The sequence below is a fragment of the Siniperca chuatsi genome, linkage group LG7 (assembly GCF_020085105.1).
Source record: "Siniperca chuatsi isolate FFG_IHB_CAS linkage group LG7, ASM2008510v1, whole genome shotgun sequence".
NCBI classification, from domain to species: domain Eukaryota; kingdom Metazoa; phylum Chordata; class Actinopteri; order Centrarchiformes; family Sinipercidae; genus Siniperca; species Siniperca chuatsi.
This window is the reverse complement of record NC_058048.1, coordinates 14157517-14176312: the sequence shown is the minus strand read 5'-3', so window position 1 is coordinate 14176312 and position 18796 is coordinate 14157517. Positions and strand designations below refer to the sequence as shown.

General features: G+C 39.9%; 2 protein-coding genes across 2 annotated transcripts; one reads left to right on the top strand and one right to left on the bottom strand.

Annotated features, from left to right (window-relative positions):
* Positions 1-4593: 4593 nt before the first annotated feature.
* On the bottom strand, positions 4594-13741 carry rab38a (RAB38a, member RAS oncogene family). Its single transcript, XM_044203542.1, has 3 exons — positions 13358-13741; positions 9292-9572; positions 4594-5532 (listed from the first exon to the last, which is right to left on the bottom strand). Exons 1-3 carry the CDS (start codon positions 13557-13559, stop codon positions 5377-5379), a joined length of 639 nt encoding a protein of 212 aa, XP_044059477.1. The 5' UTR covers positions 13560-13741; the 3' UTR covers positions 4594-5376.
* A 205-nt stretch (positions 13742-13946) lies between these two features.
* Positions 13947-18641, top strand: LOC122879446 (piggyBac transposable element-derived protein 4-like). Its single transcript, XM_044203541.1, has 2 exons — positions 13947-16491; positions 16682-18641. Exons 1-2 carry the CDS (start codon positions 15241-15243, stop codon positions 17090-17092), a joined length of 1662 nt encoding a protein of 553 aa, XP_044059476.1. The 5' UTR covers positions 13947-15240; the 3' UTR covers positions 17093-18641.
* Positions 18642-18796: the final 155 nt, after the last annotated feature.

Below are 18796 nucleotides of genomic sequence, written 5' to 3'. Positions count from 1 at the left end.
AAGGTCAACAAGCTACAAGGGTAACACAGACTTAAGCCTCATTTCAACTGCATGGTACGGCTCGGTTTGACTCAACTTGACTCACTTTTGGTACCAGGTACTTTTCTTGATTTCGCTTTCCACTGCAGATAGTATCCCCTCAATGTATAGGCGGAATTCTTAGCTGATCGCCATAGCGATACCATGTGAAACTGCCGTGACATCATCTTCAACACGACACAAACACAGAAACAATGGAGGATATCGAAGAGATGGTGTTCTTGATTCTCTTACTGTTTGTCACGGTAAGGAGACAAACTTTGTCAATGCGCAGACGACAAGGATGTTCTGTGTCACGCAAGTGATGGTTCTATACCATTCAGTGGTCTGCAATGTTTTAACTCCACCTTTTAGTATCGGCTAAGGTACGGACAGGTACTATCCACAACTTTTGCCAATGAAAAAATAAGAAAGAACGGTTCCTACACACATACCTGTGGGCAGTCTAGAGTCCCCATGCTACCTTACTTTGATGTCCATGGAGTTTTGGAGGAAACTGGAGTACTAAGTGGGAACAGGAAGACAAACTCAGCACAGAACGTGTTGTGAGTTTTTCTTGCTGTGAATTGACAGTGCTAATCATTGTGTCACCTCATACACAGACAGCCTGTTCGAATAGAAAGCAGTACCAGAGACCAAAATTGCGACTTAGGGTCTGATGCCAAGTTTTCAAACCGGGCAGGGATCCAGTTGCAGACTAAGCTGTGTGTGATGAGTCAGTAAAACTAGTATTTGTTTTTTGTGTACATTCCAGCATAGCTGTGTATCTGTGTGGTCCTGAACGCATGAGACTACCTGCTCTGTGTTTGTATATGTGGATCAGTAGCAGCCAGTTTACTAAAAGGTACTTGTAGAAAATTTTGTATTTTTTGTAGAAAAATACAAAATTAAAGCTAAATCCTGGTGTGACTGTAACAGAAAGTTAAACTTCATCACGTGTATAAGGAGGACCTGGCTACACTTTTGTGAAATGACTGACAATGAAAATAGAAATTACTTTCTATTCTTTGGTGCTTAGTACGGTTACAGCGTTGGAGCGCTGTCTGGCTTCGACAGAGACTGAGAGATCTGTGCCCTCTTTAGCTCTCCCAGCACAGGTTTTTTGTGATTTAGACAAAAAGCCTCTGGTGGGCAGTTCTCTGCTGTCTGAACAACCTGTCTACACAGTCAGGGGCTGTTCAGGGTACATTAATGTGTTTTCTGGCCCAGCTGGCAGTACATTACATCTTTGACAGCCTTTGCTTCTGGATTTTACCAGCAGCAGAGTCCATCAGAGGCCAGAAAACATACAAATTAGAAATGATTTGGTCGGGATTATGTGTATAGTCCTCTAACTGGCCCTTTCTTTTTGTCACGGTGAGTTCAAGGGGAGCAGAGCAGCAATCTTTCAAACACTTGCAACACTTGCAATCTGCAATTTGTCTTAGGATGCTGAGGCAGATCAATGATTGGGTTAACCAGCAAGTAAGCCTGTTACATAGCTACAGATATAGAACTGGAATAACTAGGTAGGTAACCAGTAATTCATCCTGCTTCCTTACTCAGATTACTCAGAAGCAGCCATGCCCCCCGCTTGATACATTTCATAGTTTCAGTCAAATTTTTTGCATTACCACTTTTGATGAATCAAATATTGGGCTTCATTGCTACACAAATTACCATTTTCAAAGGGAATATCTACTAGTTTGCACTATTATATGAATGACCTTATGAAAAACAAACAAAACACTCTTTTTATGTAACAAGCTTTGAATTGCCATCAAATCTAAAAGTGCAAAACCTGGTATTGGTGGCAAAAATGTCCAAACAATAGCACGTCCTACACAACTGTGTCAAATGGTATCTGCTGCAAGTGTGAACAAATTCTCAAGTGTAATCAATAGTACATTTGTTTGCATGTGTATGTGTGTGTATGTGACCTGGGTCTGGTTTTGAAGCAGATTCTCTCTCCGGCTGAGCTGGTTGTGAATGATGAGTCATCCAGAGTAGGCCTTTGATATTGCACATAGCACTCCATTTAAAGCTCACTGAGACTTGTGCTGCTGCTGCCAGGTCTCTCACACAAACACACACACGCATGCAGATGCACACACAGACAAACACTCACACTTATCGATCAAATTTGAAGGTGCAGCCGCTATTTTCATTCATCCCCTGGTCTCCACTGGCTCCTGCTATCGATTCCATTTTACTGTGTGTTTAATTCACAGCCAGAGTATGCCTGCCACAGCCTCCACTTCCAACACCTCTCTCAATGTTTATCGACCATATAGTAGCACTACAACTGAGCTCAGTGCCTGTATTTTCACTGTGGCTGTTTTTATTGCCGCGCTCATAACTTTTTATTATTTATAATTGTATGTATCATCTTCAAAAGGTCATTTTTCATCTGAGAACAAGTGGCTGAATTTACAATGGATGCCCATAGACTTTTTGGACCTCCAGAGGATTATCTGAATGCGTTTCTTCTTGCAAAGTTTGTCAGAAGAAATCCCTGCTGAAGGCTATGGCAAACATTTTATACTTTAGCCTGAATGCACACTAATGGGGACCTCAATTGTTGTCCCCACGATGACACGTCCTCATGGGCCCATAGAGACTGCTTTTTGATGGTTAAGACTTGGTTTTAGGGTTCAGGTTACAAATAGGTTAAGGTTAGGCATTTAGTTGTGATGGTTAAAGTTTGGGTAAGGGGCTAGGGAAAGCATTATGTCAATGACTGTCCCCCACGAGGATAGTGAAACAAACTTGTGTGTGTGTGAGAGAGAGAGAAAGTAGGAGAGAGAAAGACTTCAAGTCATCCTGAAATCACGTGCAGCTTATTTCCTCCCTATCCTGAATGACTGAGAAGTCTTGTGATTACAGTCCCTTGTTATGACCCCCCCCCCTTCTGTCTCCCTCTCCTTGTTTTCTTCTTTCCCTGTTACATGGGAAAGGAATCAAGGAGAACTACAAGGACAGGGCCTGTGAGCAAAGAGAAACCAAACTATCATTCTCTCGGCAGCTTGTTGCCTTAGAGACCAGCGGAGAGTGAGAGATAAATCTGTGAAATCTTCTGATCATCTGTGTATGTGCGTGTGTGTGTGCGAGGAGGGTGCCTGTGTGGGTGTACAGAGAAGGGGGTCGGCTTCTGACGCACAGCAGAGGAAAATTCCCACAAAACTGTACATAACCTCTCTCCCTGCTCCCTCTGCCCCGTGTTTTCGCTCACAAATTGTTACATCAGTGCTGAAAATCAGATCCAATTATTACAAATTAGAGAGTGACACAGTCTTTCACCAGCGCCTGCCCTCACCTCTTAGCCAATTAGACAGAGACTCTGCTGAGCAATAGATTGTGTCTTTGTCTCTCCTGGATGAAAAGAAACCACAGTGTTAAACGTGGCACAAAATGTTATCCTTAGAGGGTGATAATTAGACAGCGTGTCTCTCTGAGGCAGGAGAGACGAGAGGACCGAAAAAGGTTGGGTAACAGCACAGCAAGGTTTTGGCACAGCATAAGTAGTAATATTTTGTTATCGAGCAACACCTTAAATTTGTGACTGAATTTAAAAAGAATATACAGGTAAATTTTATTTATGTGGCCCTAATCTTTTTTTTTTTTTGTGTGTGTGTGTTTGCTTTCATTTGGTCACTGAAACTAACAAACTGACTGTTTATGTTGACTATATATTCACAAATGTAACCATGGAAAATAGTGAGGCAGTGTAGTCAACCTCAGGTTTATCTGTTATTTGCTCTAACAGGAAGCTACTTTTGGTCTCAAATAAATCAAATGTCTACAACAACATCCTACAGTAGTATGAAGGTAAAGGAGTGGGGGAAAAATAATGCTCTTTTAAGAGGAATGAATGAGTGTTTGCCCACAAGCCTGAAATGTTTTTAAAAAAGAGCCATTGCATATAAATTCTGTGGGTCGACGCCAAAAGATGTTTGAATGGCATAAATTTGGATTTGCTTTGACAAAATCTGTGAATGATGCTGTCTGATTTTAGCAACCACCTTCTAAAAGAAATCCACTATTTATTCATCATGTAGATCCAGTAACGATGGTGTAGCTTTGAGCACACATAAGGTAGTATGTTAACTGTAACACTGAATGATTTGGAGAATGGTGTATAAAGGATATCTGATCTGATTGGTTATGAAGTCGCTGATTGCAAAATTTTTCTCTTTTTTTTTTGAAAATTCGCTTCACAACAAGGCTGAAAAAATCATAGGGAGGTGTCAATCAAGCATGATCTGGTCACAATCCAAAAACACAACTAACTGGCCAGAGATATTAAAAACCCTGAAACAGATTTTCATTGCACCAGAATCCCCTTTAAAAAGATTTGAGCCATCTAAATGTCTGTTGTTCGACTTGTGTATATGACTGTAACAAAATATCTGGATATACTGTACATGAAAGGGGACAGAGACATGGTGGAGAGTGAAACCTGCTTTCTTGGAACAAGTGAAATAATAGTGAAATGAATCTAATCAGCCAGAGCAACTGAAAACACCTGAGTGTGCACAGCCTTTTAAAAAACATAAAATCACATCCAGGCATAGGTCAGTAAAGCTATGGTTTATTCATATGAACATGTTGAAAACTGGATGCATCTTTGGTTCTCTAATCTGTCTCATTAAACTGCATATAATATGTACATGTTTGTATATATATGTATATGCATTTATCTCATAATTACAAATATTACAAATATTGAACAGTGGAATATAAATTTAATATAAAACCATTGAATTACGAGATATAAATGTGCTCTTTTTGCCTGTTATCAACCCAGAATGACATGTGAAAAACTAAAAATGCTGTCAGGGAGGGGCGTGGAGGAAGAAATAAGACAAACTCAGACACAGGGGGAAAAAAGAAAAAAGACACAAAGAAAAGAAGGGACCAGGAAAGGAAGAGAAGGAGAAGGAGGGAGAAAGAGAGACAACTAACATGGTTTGTAAATAGAGATTACCTCCATGGACCTTTAGTACAGATACACTGTGATTTGCTACAATTTTTCTGTGCATGTGTTCATTAACTGCGCTCCATGGTAACTGAAGTCAAGGCTTGAAATCGCCCAGAGGGTGACCTTGCCATTGACAAGCGCACACAGCTGCATCCATCTCTCTTTCTGTCTCTGATTCAGTCCATCCATTTCTTGAGCCAGATGCCTCTCTGTCATACATACCCCCCCTCCCCACCTCCACCCGAGCTACCAGACAGGAAAAGAGTTGGCACCCATACATGCTTCTTAAAAAACAGCCAAAGTAGGTCTCCTGCTCACAGACAAACTCGACTTTGCACATAACAAGATACAAAAGGACGTCCAACTGTCAGGAGCTGTTACTGGGATCTGAAGCAAGAGGAGCATGTCCCGCCTTTGTCCTTCTCTAACTGGGGGGTGATGGTGTCGGGGACTTCTGATTGGAGCATGTCATTCTCACTGGCGATGATGTGTTTCACCAAGCAGTTAGCTGCTTCATCGATATTGATGTTCTCCTGAAAAAAGAGAGGTAAAAGTGAAGGAACAAACAGAAAGAGAGAAAAGGCGGGGAGGAAAAGAAAGAAAGAGGGATAAATCGATCAATGCAAACTTTTTTTAGGAAATGATTAAAATAAAGTGCAGCAATAAAAACCTGTGAGAGCAGGTGAGTGAACCAAATGGAGCGTTACTAAAGTGAGTAGATGGATGAAGCACCAGCCAACAGCCATGATGTGAACACAAACTGAAAAGGGAGTTTTACGTAATACAACCTCATCCGTCCTTTACACACAAACACACGATACTGGAAAAAATAAGTGATCAATAATAATAATATAATGTGTGACATCTCTGAATTGATTATTTGAATAATAGCACTGGAGTGTATACAGAACCAAAAATAGTTTGATATTTCTGAAGTATGGCTACACGTACAATATTAAAAATGGTGAGTGCCTTACATGCTTTTGCAGACTCCTCATGGTCAAGTTGATTACACTCTTAAAAAAAAGGTTACAGTTGAATAAAAATACTAATATGTTCAATATAAGCAGACACTCACATACAATAGAGATATAATATATTCAAACCCAAATGAAATTGAATGATTCATCTCTCAAAATTTTAAAAAATAATTCCGTAGGTACTGAATAATCGGAAAAAGTGCGTTTCCTGTGACAGCTGAGTAGCTTTGATTTGATGTTAACAGGAGAGGATTAAAGCTGTCAACAAAATATAGTTAATGTAATGTTTTAGATAAACAGTACTAACAACAGAGTGCTGCTTATTCTATTCTATGCCGCTCACATTGTAAATTTGAATTAAGTACAACTTTACATAGTAGTTTTGCACCACTGCACTTGATTTTGCTGTGAATATAATGTTTCCGTGTTTGTTGTTTTTTATTTTAACAAAGGTTATTTTAATTGGATACAGACAGGAAGCAGGGTGCAGAGGAGGGGATGACATGCAACAAAGGTCTGGAACCAGTTGCAATCATATGGTATGTGTCGTACAAACAACTTGGCCACCAAGATGCCTATTTATGAAATGATTACAGCCAACATTATAGAGCTGAGAGATAATCCTGGGAAACTTGTCTGATTTACAAACCTATTCTACCCATCAAAATAAAACACAAATGCAAAATGTCCATTCTCAACAGGCACCCAGACATTAGACAGCACCCATACAGAGGATTTTGAGTGATTTAAACCAGAGAAATGGTGTTAAAGTGAGGTTCACATGAGGAGAGAACCAGCAGCGAGTATTGATGAGAGAGACAAACATGCACACACTTAATATGTGAAGTGTGATGCAGTAGCAGTGGAAACACTGAATATTTATTAGATCTAACAGTGTGCTTAGTAGGACGTGACATGGTGCCGTCTGCAGCGCCCTGAACTTCACACACACACACACACACACACACACACACACACACACACACACACACACAAACCCCTCTGTGTACCATGTCGTGATCTATCATACTTACTGATGTGGAACAAAAGATTCTTCCAAATCAAAATAAAACACCAAACAACAAACACCTTCTCTACACTCTGCCAACTACAATTTTTTCCCTGTGCATTCTTGTGCATGCAGAGCGTGTCCCGCGTCGTTTAAGAAAAACGTTTGAAATAATTCTTCTGGCAGGTTATTAGGCAGTGGGCTCAGAGTATGTCTGCTACCACCCTGATATATAACAGACTGTAGACACTCATTCAGCTCAAAAGGAAATGGTGTACTTTCTTGCATAAGTGACACTCACTTAATGGTCTATTGCTATTTATATTTACAGTTACAAATACGATGACGCTAGCTGCAAAATGGCTGCACGCTTACTGCTGAACAACACTTTGGCAGGTTTTTAAGAAAACAAACACAAAGCAAAGAGCTGTATGGGCTTCGGACTCAGCTCCCACTGTGTGACCAGCTACGATTTTTCAAACCTGTCACATGACTGGTTATGTTGCTTTTAAGCAAAGCCTCTCAATTCCTTTACTGGTTTACTGCCTTGATTTCAACAGCTTAAATCCTCAGTTTATCTTTTATTGTTCTTTTATTGTTCTTTCACTGCAGCAATTGTTGTTGGTCGCCACTTTCCAGTTGCCTCCATCACCTGTCTGTTGGTCTGTTTCTTTGTTTGTTATTTATAAGGATACCTCAACATTTCAATGAAGTTTGGTGCAAAGTAGGCTATGAGCTAAGGAACAAGTCACTAGTATTAGAGTATTAGTGTAGATCCAGGACATTTTTCAAGGACTTTTTACTTATTTGAATGAATAAACCTTGCACATGTAACAACATGACTGTCTGTCCTTGATGAGGGCACTCCTGAGTACTTATACTGCCAGTTTGTTGCAGTTGTGCACCCTGCAGCTATAGTGCAACAGAGCAAAACAAAACAAGAGTGAGTAAAATCATTTTTTAATATACAGCACCGTAATTGAGAGTGTTTCAGTTTTGGTCTCAAGGGTTTATGTGTATGTGTGTGTGTGTGTGTGTGTGTGTGTGTGTGTGTGCGTGTGTACGTCTTAGTCTATTTTCTTCCCTTACCATCCAGCTGTGAGATTCCTGCTCCACATTAGCTGCTATAATCGGGGCTTGTGCTGGTGTCTCAGTGTGTTAGTGTGTAGGTGGGTGAATCCTCAGCTCATCTCACAGTCAGTTTTCACTCACCACATTCTTTCCCTCCTGTCTGCATCAGTGGGTCTTGAATTATACTGTACTTTAGTTTGTTAAAGTTTTTAAAAGGTTTTATGAAGTTTCATATTTGTGTTTAATAGTTTGGCAGTCTTTTTGTCTGTGTTTATCTGTGTACTTTGTGTCTAATTCAGACTGTAAAGGCTACATGGGGTTTATACAGACTGAACTGCACTTAAACTGGCAGCATGCATACATAAATAAATAGTAACATATACTTTTGAAAATCTGAAATAATTTAGGATATGAATTTTTAGATTAAAAAAACCCTTTACATCAAAATATGAAGATCTGATCTGTTGTTTTTTTACTGTCCAAAAAAACAAAAACACTAATTTCCTGTTACATTAGTCAATGTATTGGTCCAATTGTTATGGTTGTATCTGCATCACATACCAATTGAAAGCTCATTCATGTAATCATAGAAGTGCTGGTATTTTTTTAACCATTGGATAACCCCAGGATAGCTGTTTCCCCCTGTTTCCAGTCTTAAGCTAACCTAAGCTAACTGTCTCCTGGCTCCAGCTTCATATTTAACAGACAGACATGAGAGTGGCATCAATCTTCTCATCTAAGTCTGAGCAAGGAAGCGAATAAGCGTATTTCCCAAAATGTCAAACTATTCCTTTAATATCTGTGTCAGTCAGTAGAAAGCAGTGGACTGATATCTTCCCTCAACATTCCTGGACACCCTGTCTGGATGATAGAGCACCTGATGCAAGTGCAGCTGACCTGAAACACCATAGTAGGAATGTTTGCTGCGAAAAAGCAGCAAAGCTCATTGACTGAGGCTTTGTTCATATGCAAATACTGAGTAGACTGAAAGTCTGTTAAACTCAGCACTTTAAAGGACTTCTTCAAATCCTTAATGTGCCTCTGTGGTGGCCTCTCCACAGCGTGATCAGGTGCTGGGTCTGTTACAGTCGAGCTGGTAGGGAGTCAGCTGCTTCTCAAGGACATTTGTACAGGAAGGACACACCTGCAGACACAGGGGCTTGAACCTCAGAGCTACTCTTTGTATTCCCGCTAGCTATGTCACTGCTTTGTGTTGTGTGTGTGTTTCTCACCTTAGCAGACGTCTCGAACCATCCCACAAAGCCGTTCTCCTGGCAGAACTGCTCCATCTTTATTCCATTATTGGTCAGAACGTCCTGACCCTGGTCACATTTATTAGCCAAAAGCACAGTGGCTACATGTTTCCCATTGGCAAGTGTCAGTTTGGAATCCAAGTCCTCCTTCCATTTGGTGACGGCCTCAAAGGAGGCGGGCCTCGTGACGTCAAACACAATGAAGGCGCCCATGGCCTCGCGGTAGTACACACGGGTCATGTTGCCAAACCTCTCCTGACCTAGAAGACACACACAGACAAGGACACAGATGTACACACGCAAAGAAAATGATGGTACCAGTGTAAAGGTGTGTAATCGTGTACTTTTTATTGATGCACATAGAGAAATTCATCCTTTCATTTTGTACCCCTAAACAGGGATATCAGCGACATGTTGGCAGAGAAACAGCTGTAAGTGGTTCAGTGTCACTTCAGCAGCAAGCAGACACAGAGGCTTGAATTCGAGTCATCCGATTTACTCATTTTATCACACTCCTGTCTTATACCACGCAAGCATTCCTAACATACCTCACCCACTCTCTCAAATACAAACACACATGTAATTACATACACGTTTTTCCTGCTGCAGAAAGAGAGAGATAAGATGTAGATACGGATAGAGGCAGGATGGGAGGAGGAGAGAGGTGTCTTTGGTGTGTGTGTATCTGTGTGTGTGAGTGCGTCTGCCTGTGAACTTGCCTGTAAAACTTCCTGAGGATAAAATTAATTCGATAAGCTCTGTTGGAATGTTGTATCCACACTGATTTTCCCATCCATAACTTCTGCTAGAGCACCGTCAGTACCAGCCTCACAATCGGCTTGTGGGCAAGACATTTTCCACCAACCCAAAACCTAAACTGGTCCTTCCAAAAGCATCGTGGTGAAGAGTTGAGGAGTTAATAGTAATTTACATGCTACTGTGTTGCTGCTGTCCTTCACGGGTGGATCACTGCAGGGTCAGCTGTCTGGGAGGACATACAGACAGGCAGAACTTGTATTATATTTAGAAGTATTATGGTATAGTATTACCGTATACCGAGTGATGTTTCCAGCTTTCTGTGTAAGCCAACTCAATCATATTGGTGTTTTCTGGGTAAAAAAAATTATTTAAAAACGTAAGTATTTCTCGATAACATTAAATACTCAGTTCTTCTCTTAGGTATTATTAATTACGAGTTTAACAGGTAAAAACTCTTCAAGCTTCATCAGGACTGTGTGTTGATCCGATTTGACTGACAGTGGTCTGGCTACATAAGCAAACACAACCCCACAACTGTAATCACATTTTTATTCAAATGTTGTTAAATTGGAGTCTTTCCAAACTCATACTAGTATAAAAAAAATAAAAAAGGGAACACAGACAAAAACAGAAATGAGAAATGCTCTCATGTAAAATAACCTAAACTGTTTAACTTTGGCAGAAAATTGTGTGTTAATGTGCTCATAGTAAGAAGCTGATTGAGAAAGTAGGTATTCAGGGCCTTCAGGGGTTGAAGTTATTATTTGTCTTGGGAAATGCACAGAAACAGCAAGTGATTTATCACGTCTGTGGCATGAGAAAACTCCAGTCCATCATCAAATCCCCTCAAACAAACCCACAGCAGGGCTGGGTAACGTCAAATGCAAAACCAAAAACATACTGTTTTTTTTTTGTTGTTGATGTGACTTATAAATGCCAGATGCAAACATAATTATTTTTAGAAGAACATTTAATCTACATATATGCTTTGTAACCAATCTGTTTATTTGACATCATCTTCAAATGCCCTTTCTATGATCCAAACTAAATGAAGAACCCATTTGATCCTAAACTATGCAGAACTAACATTAACAATTTAGCCTTTCCCACCTCAAGGCTTCCATAACTTAAGGGCGAGTGAAGGGAGCACATACTGTACAGACCTACAGCTGTTTTCTCTGAGGGAGACACATCTTTAGTTCACAATAAAAGCTTTCTGTATACAAGAGCTCGGGCCTCAAATCTCCCTCACATGAGTTTGAGACACATGACTGCTTACGCTTACTGGAGAGGCATACAGGAGGGGAGAGAGCAGCAGGTCAGAGGATTTTTCTAAACCTCAGCCGACACTCATGTGAGATGAGACTGCTGTAGTCTTTAGTTATGTTATCTTACCCAACAGCATCCCACTCAAAAGCCTCTATTATTTCTGATTTCTAAGTTCGCCAGAGGCAACCAAAGCATTAAATACTGAGAAAAATAAATTAAAATTTCTCATTTTCTTTATCGAATGTTCTTATCGAACGGATTGTTCCACTCTATAGATCTGAGTGAGTGAGTCCTATCTGAACCACAATAAAAGCATACAAAATACAAATAAAAAATGAAATAAATTACAAAGAATACAGAGTATCATACAGGTGAGGACTGGTACACAGTTCAGCAGATTGCAGAGAAGAGCTGAGTAGCCACTAGGGGCAAGATCGAATTACTGTTATATATTGAATAAATGTATGAATGAATGTGTGATTGAATGACTTGGTGGTTTACGTAATGAGACATCCTATAAGATGTCTCAAGGCTAGTTTTAGGGCAGGAAAACTACAGTAGGTATTGGTGATGACAGAAACGAAGACAACAGCTATAAATCCTGAAGAAAAATGATCAAACCATAACCATGATATAATAAACATTCATGAATTTTGTGATAAGAACCCGTGCTCTTATTTGGCTCTGAACTGAAGAGAAAAATACCAAACATGCTAATGACCAGAAATGATAATGGCTGACTGTTGCCATGGTTGCTTTCTGGTATGTCATTCAGTGTCATGATGCTCTTGCATAGTCACGTGACACTCAAAAGTAAGGCTTATGTTATGTCTAAATGGTAACATGAATTTAAACTTACATGCCACCACTATACTGCCCACCTTGAACTACATTTTGTTTATGAAAGGTGAAAGGTCACAAGTATGGGTTTGATTTAATATCAACAAAACATATATAACAATATTCATAACCCACATGTGATTTCAGCACCTTGGAGAAAACTTTTCTCTGTTGCATAACTTCTGTGGATTTGTGAGTGTGTTCCTTGTGTATGTGAATAAAGATGCGCTGCCAAGTGATTTGAAGTGGGTGATGCCAACAGGTCAGCTGGTACACATGAGGAACATTAACACTGCGTAACTCTTCTACGAAAACGGTTAAATAACAACTGTGACGAAATGGTCGCATGTCTTTTTATAACTAACCTCAAACTATCTGTATATCTAGAATACTTCAAAAGTCAGTAATACAAATGTCTCGTTCTCACTGACTTGAAATAACTTGTTGCCTTTCCTGAAGGAAAAAGTCTACAGTTTCCTTTTGAGCAGCCGCCCTCTGATAAATATTTCATTTTTTTTATTATTTGGAAAGCTTTGTTTTTAACCTAAAATGGCATGCATTAAGGATGGGAAAGCTTATTTTCATAATAGTCACCATATTGTGTGATTGTGAAGCAGATTCATTCAATCATGTGATGTTTGAAAAGGAAAAAACATAATTATATGATAATATAAACATAATTTCCTAGATGACTACAGCTTCCCACTAACATTAATGAATTCCTAAATGTAGCCTGAAGCTAATTTTACTTGAAAGAACATTTTTAATAGACTAAGTACATTTAGTTAATTGTCTATCAGAGTATTTTCCATTTTCAGCTTCATCTTAAAAAAAAAAAAAAAACATTTTCTTTTTCAAATTTCTAAAACATTTTAACCAATAAACTAATATCCATCTATTTGTGACCAGTGTGTCCTATCATATGGGCTACTTCTTTAAAAATCCCTACACATTTCTAATATATTTATTCTGTTAATGACACTAAATCGACTGTTCTCACTGCTGTGGCTCACTTGAAAAAAGTGTATAGTTTGGGTCAAAGGAAAGTAAGGGACAGAAAGCCCCTTGTGAGGGTATTTTCAAATTTCTTATCAAATTTGCCATAGTGTCTCATACTTGTGTGCCCTCCTGTTTATCTGCTTTTCCATGTGAGCCGTGCGTAAAAGTTGGACCGTACCTGCAATGTCCCACAGCTGCAGGCGAACCGTCTCCTGGTCCCAGTTGAGGACTTTGAGCGCGAAGTCCACCCCGATGGTGGCTCGGTAGTTGGGGCTGAAGTTGTGATGGACATACCGCTTGATGATGCTGGTCTTGCCGACCCCGAGGTCCCCTATCACAAGAATCTTATAGAGATGCTCCTTTTGGTGGTTGTTCTGCATGGCGACCGAGGAGGGCGAGAGCTGAGCATGAATCCACCGTAGAGGAGAGGACCGGGGGAGGGGGGATGAAAGGGTTGAGAAGCACAGGACAGCGCAGAGAGAACTAAAGAGAGTTGGGAATGAGAGTAGGGGAGGTAAGGTACGCCCTGACCCACCGAGGGGACGGTGGAGCAGAGACGTCTGGACCTTGTGACTCACGCAAGGGAGCTGCCTGGGAGTTTTTAAAACCTCCAAGCCGCCGGAGAGCAGAAATAATGTTTTGATATTAAGTCAGTCAGTAGTGGTGGAAGAAGTATTTAGATGACTTACTTAAGTAAAAGTAGCAATACAGCGTTAAAAAATACTCCATTACAAGTAAAAGTTTGTCAGCAAAATGTAACCTACTTAACCCTTATGCATCCATAGACCATTTTTCTACATTGTAATTTTTTTTTTTTTTTGACAATTTTGGCTGTGTTAATGCATATGGCATGAAATTTGGCAAAGGTGTGAGTTTTTTTTTTAAAATTTTTAAATTTCAACCTCAGATCCTATAACATAGTCAATAATACACGGTAAAGGAAAACTGTTACCCTGGGTGTATTAGGTGCGATAACGGTATGATTAAAACCCATTAAAACTGCGATTTTTGATCCCACGGAGGTTACAACATAAAACCATGCATTCTGTGATATCAGGCTTTCATTACGGAGTCCTGGCTCCAAATTTATAGTTTTTACTATTTTCCACCATATTGAGCCATTTTCCCTATATATGACCTATGGGGAAAATACATGGTATTTTCTGCGTGTCCTGTGGGGGCGCTATTGTTGTATAATGGCACCAAAAAAGGAAATGTTTGAAATTGAAATGATGTTTGCTTATTGATATGGATGTCAGAGAGTGGTGTGTGTAAAAAAAAAAAGTGTGTGTGTGTGTGTGTGTGTATGTCTGTGCGTGTGTGTATCCAGCTATGTCATTATCGAGAGATAGAAATGACAAATCGCAGAAGTTAGAATTTTGCTCTTTGAAGATGTTTGTGTGTGTGTGTGTGTGTGTGTGTGCGTGTGTGTATGTGTGTGTGCGTGCATGTGTGTATGCATGTGTGGGCGTGTGTGTGCACATACACGCATGTGCACGCGCGTGCATGTGCGCGTGCATGTGTGTGCATCCAGCTATGACAGTATCCAGAGATAGAAATGACAAATTACAGAAGTTAGAATTTGGCTCTTTGAAGATGTTTGTGTGTGTGTGTGTGTGTGTGTGTGTGTGTGTGTGTGTGTGTGTGTGAGAGATTTGTACTACAGGTGTACTTGTGTACATTGCATGACCTTATGAGCCAAGAGTAAATGGTTCTCATGGCATTTGTTTCCATTCGCTCTGTTTCATGTGTCTTTGCTGTACAGAGATAAAACATGAGCTTGACTTTGATATAGAAGTGCAAAGCCCTTCTATAATTTCTTCTTATCATATGCTTGCAACACACACCTACAAAGTGGCACATACACACCCACTCATGCACTCCTTCAAAAAAAAAAAAAAATGGGGCACCTTGCAACGCTTCAAAGATGCAGCTGTGGGTAAAATCAAAACAAATGCTGACTTTGTTTTTGAGACCATCAGTGAGTTTATGCAGCTGCTGTCGCAGCCAAGTCTATAAGTATATCAAGCTTGAGGGGACAGTCATTTCATTTCTGGCAAGATGGAGAGAAGATCGCTCACAGTGCAACAAGTTTTGGATGCAGTCATGCAATCAGATAGCGAGGAGGAGCATGAGGAAACCGAGGAGGAAACCGACACAGATGACGTGGAGTACCAGGTGGAGTCTGATTCTGCTACCTCTGATGAATCCTCTGAGAATTGGGAAGACACAGACGAGACAGAGGTGGGATGGAAATCAAAGAGTGGCCAAATCTGGTCTCCCACTCACACCGAGACGCTGCGCTACCATCCAGCAGCCACCGGTGTGCTCGCAGGGCCCACGCGGTACGCCACTGCCAGGATCAGCACAATAAAGTCGAGCTTCGATTTGTTTATGACAGAGGAAATCCTCCAGATTGTTCTGGACATGACCAACCTGCAGGGGAGACGTTCTGTCGCAGACTGGAGAGAGGTGGATGCAACTGAACTGCAGGCGTACATTGGGCTGTTGCTTCTGGCTGGTGTATACCGGTCAAGGAATGAAGCTACGGTCAGCCTGTGGGATGACCGCAAAGGACGGGCCATCTTCCGGGCCACCATGTCACATCGTAGGTTCAGCCTCATCAACTCCAACCTGCGATTTGATGACAGGCTGACCCGACCTGCTCGTCACAGGGACGACAAGTTGGCTGCCTTCCGGACCATCTGGGAAAAGTGGATCGATCGGCTCCCCCTGCTCTTCAACCCGGGCCTGGATGTCTGTGTGGATGAGCAGCTCGTCCCATTCAGAGGCCGATGTGGGTTCCGGCAGTACTTACCAAAAAAACCAGCCAAGTATGGGATCAAAATTTGGGTCACCTGTGATGTTGGGACGTCATATGCGTGGAAAATGGATATCTACACAGGGAAACCGGCTGGGGCTGCTGCGGAGGTAAACCAGGGAAAGAGGGTTGTCCTGGAGATGACAGAGGGGCTCCAGGGTAACACCGTCACCTGTGATAACTTTTTCACCTCCTACTCACTGGCAGAAGAGCTGCTGAAGAGGAAAGTGGCCCTTGTTGGCACAATCCGAAAAAACAAACCAGAGCTTCCCCCGATACTGCTGCAGGTGAGGCAGAGAGCACTCTTCTCCTCCATTTTCGCTTTCACGAGGACCCACACAGCGGTGTCATACATCCCTAGACGGGGGAAGAATGTGCTGCTCCTCAGCACAAAACACCGTGAGCCAGCTGTGACTGATGATGAAAAAAAGAAGCCCAAAATCATAGCAGACTACAACCGGTGCAAGGGAGGTGTCGACAACCTGGATAAGGTATGTGCCATTATGCATCAGTTACTACTTATTTTTTCTTAATTTATGTGCTTGTCTGAGATATATGAAGTACTTTTATTATTCAGCGTTTCTTAGATTTATATAGGTAAAATAATTAATGATATATTTGTGCATGATGAGGAAGAATATTTGTATACATTTTTAAACTTTTTTTTCTTTCCTTTTGCAGGTTGTCAGCACCTACAGCTGCAGGAGGAGGACCTGTCGGTGGCCACTGGCGCTGTTTCATAACGTCCTCGACGTGTCTGCTTACAATGCCTTTGTGCTGTGGACAACAGTGGACCCCTCCTGGAACCAGGCCAAGACATTCAAGAGGAGGCTCTTCATTGAGGAGCTGGGGGAAATGCTTGTGACCCCACACATGGCACGGAGAGAGCGCCTCCCCCGTACACCAGCCGCTTCCAACATGGTGAAGGAGCTACAGCAACTAGATCTAAACCCCGACACCAGGGCCAAAAGGAGGAGGGTGTGTAAGTTTTGCACAGACAGAAAGACAAAAACTGTCATCGCCTGCTGCAAGTGTGGCAATTCTGTCTGCAAGGTGCACGCCTTATCCATTTGCAGCTCATGCTCTAGCTGAACTGAACTCTGTCTCTCACACTCATGCACACACACGCACATGCACATATATACTGTTCTGAAGGTTCTTGAATTTTGTTGAATAAATCTTGTTCTTGTTGTGAACTTGAATTTTTGTTTTATTTCTAGAACAAAAAAAGGTAATGGGCATAACAAATAATGCATAAAAATCCAGTTTGCATTTAGTATATGGAAAATATTTCATTTTTTGTGTTTTTTTCATATAAAACAACAGTGATTTTCTGTAAAGAAACTGGCAATTAAAGGGTTAAAATCCTGAAAATGACTGAATATTTAACTGTTATGATCAGGACTGATGTGGGTTAAAAAACTAAATCAGTTAAAGTGAAAAAAAAATTAAAATATAATAATTTTATGGCAATAATTTGACAAGTACATATTTTGTTCCCTAATGCACTGAGTGTGAGTTTTTTTTTAAATCTAACACTGCACAAAAAATAATAATGCATAAAAATCTATTTTGTTGTTAATCATTGACATATCCCAGGCTGTGATAATCCCCCCTAAAAAAATCCAGTTTGCATTTAGTACATGGAAAATATTTCATTTTTTGTGTTTTTATCATAAAAATTTACAGTAGCATCATGTAAACACATTGGCAATTAAAGGGTTAAAATTCTAAAAATTAATGAATATTTAATTGTTATGATCAGGACTGATGTGGGTTAAAAAAATTAAATCGGTGAAAGTGAAAAAAAAAATGTATGTATAATATTTTTATGGCAATAATTTGTACAGTACATTTTTTGTTTCCTAATACACTGAGTGTGAGTTTTTTTTTAAATCTGACACTGCACAAAAAATAATAATGCATAAAAATCTATTTTGTTGTTAATCATTGACATATCCCAGGCTGTGATAATCCCCCCTAAAAAAATCCAGTTTGCATTTAGTACATGGAAAATATTTCATTTTTTGTGTTTTTATCATAAAAATTTACAGTAGCATCATGTAAACACATTGGCAATTAAAGGGTTAAAATCCTAAAAATTAATGAATATTTAATTGTTTTGATCAGGACTGATGTGGGTTAAAAAAATTAAATCGGTGAAAGTGAAAAAAAAAATTAATGTATAATATTTTTATGGCAATAATTTGTACAGTACATTTTTTGTTTCCTAATACACTGAGTGTGAGTTTTTTTTAAATCTGACACTGCACAAAAAATAATAATGCATAAAAATCTATTTTGTTGTTAATCATTGACATATCCCAGGCTGTGATAATCCCCCCTAAAAAAATCCAGTTTGCATTTAGTACATGGAAAATATTTAATTTTTTGTGTTTTTATCATAAAAATTTACAGTAGCATCATGTAAACACATTGGCAATTAAAGGGTTAAAATCCTAAAAATTAATGAATATTTAATTGTTTTGATCAGGACTGATGTGGGTTAAAAAAATTAAATCGATGAAAGTGAAAAAAAAAAATTAATGTATAATATTTTTATGGCAATAATTTGTACAGTACATTTGGTGTTGCTAATACATCCAGGGTAACTTTGAAAAATTGCTGTTTAAGGGTTAAAGTATCAAAAGTAAAAGTACTCATTATGCAGCAGAATGGCTCCTGTCATTATTTGCTATGTATTAAACTATTGGATTTTGTTACTGATGCCTTAACACAACATTTTAACGTTGCAGCTGATTGAGGTGGAGCTATCTGAACCATTTTATACACTGT

Excerpts from the sequence above, each read along its gene's own strand:
- rab38a (XM_044203542.1), bottom strand. The coding sequence starts at position 13,559 with ATGCAGAACAACCACCAAAAGGAGCATCTCTATAAGATTCTTGTGATA. Across the intron at positions 9,573-13,357 it reads GCAGCTGTGGGACATTGCAG|GTCAGGAGAGGTTTGGCAAC; the intron begins GTACGGTCCAAC and ends TGTGTCTTCTAG. Across the intron at positions 5,533-9,291 it reads GGTTCGAGACGTCTGCTAAG|GAGAACATCAATATCGATGA; the intron begins GTGAGAAACACA and ends CTCTTTTTTCAG.
- LOC122879446 (XM_044203541.1), top strand. The coding sequence starts at position 15,241 with ATGGAGAGAAGATCGCTCACAGTGCAACAAGTTTTGGATGCAGTCATG. Across the intron at positions 16,492-16,681 it reads GTGTCGACAACCTGGATAAG|GTTGTCAGCACCTACAGCTG; the intron begins GTATGTGCCATT and ends TTCCTTTTGCAG.